The sequence below is a fragment of the Lithobates pipiens genome, unplaced genomic scaffold (assembly GCF_037356315.1).
Source record: "Lithobates pipiens isolate NorthernLeopardFrog02 unplaced genomic scaffold, aLitPip1_a1.2 Scaffold_22, whole genome shotgun sequence".
NCBI lineage: Eukaryota > Metazoa > Chordata > Amphibia > Anura > Ranidae > Lithobates > Lithobates pipiens.
The window spans coordinates 23,754,199-23,759,002 of NW_027507784.1; the positions used below are offsets into that span (position 1 = coordinate 23,754,199).

Below are 4,804 nucleotides of genomic sequence, written 5' to 3' on the forward strand. Positions count from 1 at the left end.
AAATTCTATTCATGTAGATTTCAAAAGAGTTTGGCACTGTGTGCGTAAGTTGTGGACTTTGAACCTCCTTAGAACAAGTCATGTATAGCAGTTATATGCAATAAAATGTATTTATTACTTTAATGAGCGCATAATTATGTTGAATGGTATTTTTTTTTATATCTTCCTGAAGTTTAACTGTAAATAATAAATTAAGGTATTGATTTTTTTTTTTTATTGCTTGGTCAATGTTCACATATTATTGAAGCGGACATTTCACCATCTGGGAGGGATCAGCCACAAGACTGGGAAAAAAAAGGTTAACAATTAACTTACTCCTTTCCTGCCATGACTTCTCTTTTATTTACACAACACAAGATTTTTATACCGATGATAAGATAATTCCCCAGAAACTAAGACATTTTTTTTTCTTCTAATTGAGTGGAAGGTAAAGCCTCGCTAGTTACATTAGGCAATTTCCGCAATCTTTTTTCTTTTTTTTTTCACTTCTTTTTAGAAGGCAACCCTGCATTCTCAAAAGTAACCACAAGATGTCACTGTAGGAACCTGTCATCAATTTAAATGGCTATAATGTAATGAAGTATAATGAAGCAATACACTTGAATGAAAAAATAAATAAAAATAAAATACATGTAAATAATTTGGCATAAAATAAATAAAAATGATTTATACTAGACCTCTGATATCTCCAGTCACCTGCCCAAATACATTTAAATGAAAATACATGTAAATAATTACATAAAATAAATAAAATTCCTTTATAACAGACCCCTGGTGTCTCCTGTCACCTGCCCGAATACATTTAAATGAAAATAAATACATTTTAAAATAAAATAAATACAAATAATTTTGTACAAAAAAACTTTTAATAAAGTACAAACATACTTTCAATAATGAACAAGAATTAAAAAAGATTATTATTATTTTTTTTTTTAATGTACAGCGCCCCTATGCCCCTGCCCCCCTCACCCCCGTACATGTACACAAATGCAAATGTGCACATAGGCTTGGCATATAGATGCAAACAGTGATTACATCACACGTGAGAGATATCTTCTTGTAAGAGTAATAATTCTAGGGATTTTATTTACAATTAACTCTGCAGTGGTAACGTAGAAAGGCTTTTAAAGTTTCAGCTATGAACAATTTAAAGCAGAGCTCCACTCAAAGGGGTAACGTCTGTTTGCTTCCTCCCCCCCCCCCCCCCTCCGATGCCACATTTGCCGCAGGTACCCGTTCCCACTTCCGGGAGAGCACGCTGCAGCGAGGTCCCCAGGAAGTTTGGCACCCCTCCTCCTTCCCCTAACGCTGGGCCATTCACAAAGTGCAGAAAGTAAAAAGAACCTCTCACTATGGAATTATAATAATTAAAAAGTGATAATTTAGACTGTGTATTAAAACCGCTACCAGGCATGTACTGGCCATTGGGACTACTGGTCGTTTCCTACACCAAAGCTATTGGCTACTAGCCTGAATGTAGTCCCGTCGTAATGAAATAACGCCATCACGTTATGTACAATCGGATTTTCCGACAACTTCCTCCGACCGTATATATACAACAGTTTCGGACACAATCCGTCCGACAAAATTCGTCGGACAAAATCCAACGGATTTGGTTGGCAGAATGTCTGACCGTGTGTACAAGGGCTTAGACATGTTCTTGTTGGAAATATCTCATCAAAAATTACATTTTTGTTGCATGGGGATGCCTGAAATCTGACTTGTATCTTAGTGCAGATATCTGGTAAAATCAGTGAGCCAATCACACAAGCAGGAAATGATGTTTCTGGGGAGTGTTGGCTGCTAGGCCTTGTGGGAGAGGGACTGTCCAACCTGAGTGATCATCCAGCTGCGAATGGCTATTCTCTGGATGCAGTCAAAGTTAGCAAGTTTCCTTAACATTTATAGACTTTGACATTGAGAGTACCTGAACTTTCCTTTCCAACCCTCTGATCCTAAGTTAAAAGACTGTTCAATGGTTGACGTTTGCAAATAAAATCCATTCAACTGGATCTATTGTCAGTCTCAAGTTACTGGGCCATCTACCACGGGAGATCCCCTAGACGTGCCACAAATAGAACGAAAGGTAACGGTAAGCCCAGAAATAACCTTTGGGGGTTAGTGCTATATATATATATGTATGTGTATATATTATACACCGATCAGGGATAACATTATGACCACTGACAGATAAAGTCAATAAACCCGTAATATTCTGTCCAGACGGCACTCCATCATTCTGCAGTTCCAAAACCTATTTTAGGAACCAATCCCATTCAATGGCATGCAGCAATAACCCAGAAGAAGGTGGAGTCCATTCCCCCAAAACACGTTGGCTTGATGTATATGTTTTACACCTACAAAAAGAAAAACATCTTTTGTACCACACATTGAAAGTTGCAATTTTCTGGACGCTGGGCGCTCCTTCTTTCCTGCTCAAGCCACACACTACCAGGTCATGCTAACATCTGATGGGCACAACGTAACAAAAAAATTCTGGATATTGTTGACACTATGTGCCCACAGCAGGGAATTCTTCACAGCACCCCTCATACCCTAGACACCCCCCTTTTTTTGTCCCCCTACACTATTATTAAATGTATTTTAGCCCTTGTACACACAGTCGGACATTCCGACCACAAAATCCGTCGGATTTTTCCCGACGGATTTTGTCCGAAACTTGTGTTGCATACACACGGTCGGACAAAGCTGTTGGAAAATCCGATCGTTCATAACGTGATGATGTTCGTTCATTACAATGGGACTACATTGCGGCTAGTAGCAAATAGCTTTGGTCTCGTAATTTGATCTGAGCATGCGTGGCACTTTGTCCGATCGGAATTCTCTACAAACGATTGGACAAAGACCGATCGGATCATGTTGTCGGAAAATTTTATATCCAGCTCTCATACTTTGTTGGTCGGACATTCTGACGGAAAAAGTCCGATGGAGCGCGCACACGGTCGGATTATCCGACAACACGGTCCGATCGGACATTTTCCATCGGAATGTCCGACCGTGTCCAACTTAGTCCGCCGAAACACATTTCAGCGGACAGTCCGCCCGTGTGTGGGCTTCAGCGGACATTTTCAGCGTGCAGTCTGGCGGACTAAGTATTTCGGAATTTCCGTAATATTGTCAGTCCAACTTTGGTTTCAGCGGACAATCCGCTCGTGAGTAGGCTAGTTGGACGAACTAAGTATGGCGCATGCTCAGAAAGGATTTACACGGCCGAAGGTTGCATTGCAGTGTATTGGACGTCGTATTTCTAGTCCCGTCGTACGTGCTGTACACGTCATCGCGCAAGCTTTCAACGGACTGTCTGTTCATCGTGTGTGGTCAAGTCCGTTCATTCAAAAGTAGGACGGACTGTCCGTCGGATTGTCTGACGGACTTAGTTGGCCAGACAGTCTGCCCGTGTGTACGCGGCTTAAGAGCCATACTCACACAGATGTTGATGGTAATGTATAGGACAGTATAAAGTTAACAGTAAAGCTCTGAGCCATGTGCCGATTGCAGCAGAATTCCCAGACTCAGACCAGTTACCTTTCCTGAAAAGCTCATCAACGATGGTTCCTGTATCTGTCTTTTAGCCCCTGTACACACAGTCGGACATTCTGACAACCAAATCCGTTGGATTTTGTCCGACGGATTTTGTCAGAAACTGTTGAAGAGGTCTGGAAGTGATGTTGCATACACACGGTCGGATTAAGTTGTCAGAAAATCCGATTGTACATAACGTGATGACGTTATTTTGTTACGACGGGACTACGTTCAGGCTAGTAGCCAATAGCTTTGGTCTAGGAATTTGATCTGAGCATGCGTGGCACTTTGTCCATCGGAGTAGGCTACACATGATCGGAGTCTGTCCTTTCGGAGCATTTTGTCGGAAAATTTTACGGACAAGTTGGAAAACTTGGTCCGTCGGAGTATACTCCGACGGAAACAGTCCGATGGAGACCACACACAGTCGGATTATTCGACAAAGCGGTCCGTTAGGACACATTCCGTCTGAATCTCTGACCGTGTGTACAAGGGCTTACTGCTACCTTGACCTCACTTGTATATGGTCTCTTGTGATATATGGCTATGAAAACTTAAATAACGATTTCAAAAAATAAAATAAAGCCCATTGATTTCAATGCAGATAGAATAGAGGTAGCACACCTTTCCTCTACAATTGTGGGTTCAGAGAGGTGACGGTCTTACCTGCGGCCATTATGGTCAGCAAAGCGAGCGCCCCCATTGGAACAGAGCGAAGGACGATGAGACCAGGTTCAGGTTTTCTTTGAATCTCCGCTTCTGCTGAGTGTTCTCATTCCCGAGAATAATTGTCTTTATGATACACCTTCCTCGAGTTTCTCCTCTTGTGTTGCAGGTGGAACCTTAACCCTCCATAAATCCAGCTGGCACAGCTCCCATTAATGTTTTACACGTGTTGAGTTTCTATTTTGTGACTGAAATAAAAATAAAAAAAAGAAGGTTTGCAAAAAGTCCTTTTCACTTCAGCTAATAATGTCCATTAATGGAGAGAATTTCAAACAAAAATTCTTCAAAAAGGTTAGATTAGGTTAGGACAATTTGTACGAAAACTTTCAAGACATTCTGGACCGGTTCTGGCCCAGTTCACACCAGAACGCGGTGCTGGACGCCTGCGTTTTGTGTGCGTTTCCAAATGCACAGCAGCTGTGCACTCAAGCAGGGGCGGACTGACCTTTGGGCCACTCAGGCGCTGCCCGAGGGCCCCATGCCACTAGGGGGCCCCATCAGGGTTGCCAGCCTCAGTAAAACCAGGGACAGTATG

At 42.0% G+C, this 4,804-nt stretch overlaps 1 protein-coding gene across 1 annotated transcript in view; it reads right to left on the bottom strand.

Moving 5' to 3' along the window:
• Nucleotides 1-4,372, bottom strand: part of LOC143923414 (serine protease 33-like) — a 29,520-nt gene extending 25,148 nt beyond the window's left edge. Inside the window, exon 1 of the mRNA XM_077447071.1 lies at nucleotides 4,210-4,372. Coding sequence (XP_077303197.1) covers nucleotides 4,210-4,246 — 37 coding nt within the window. The 5' untranslated portion in view covers nucleotides 4,247-4,372. The remainder of the gene's footprint in view (nucleotides 1-4,209) is intronic.
• Nucleotides 4,373-4,804: the final 432 nt, after the last annotated feature.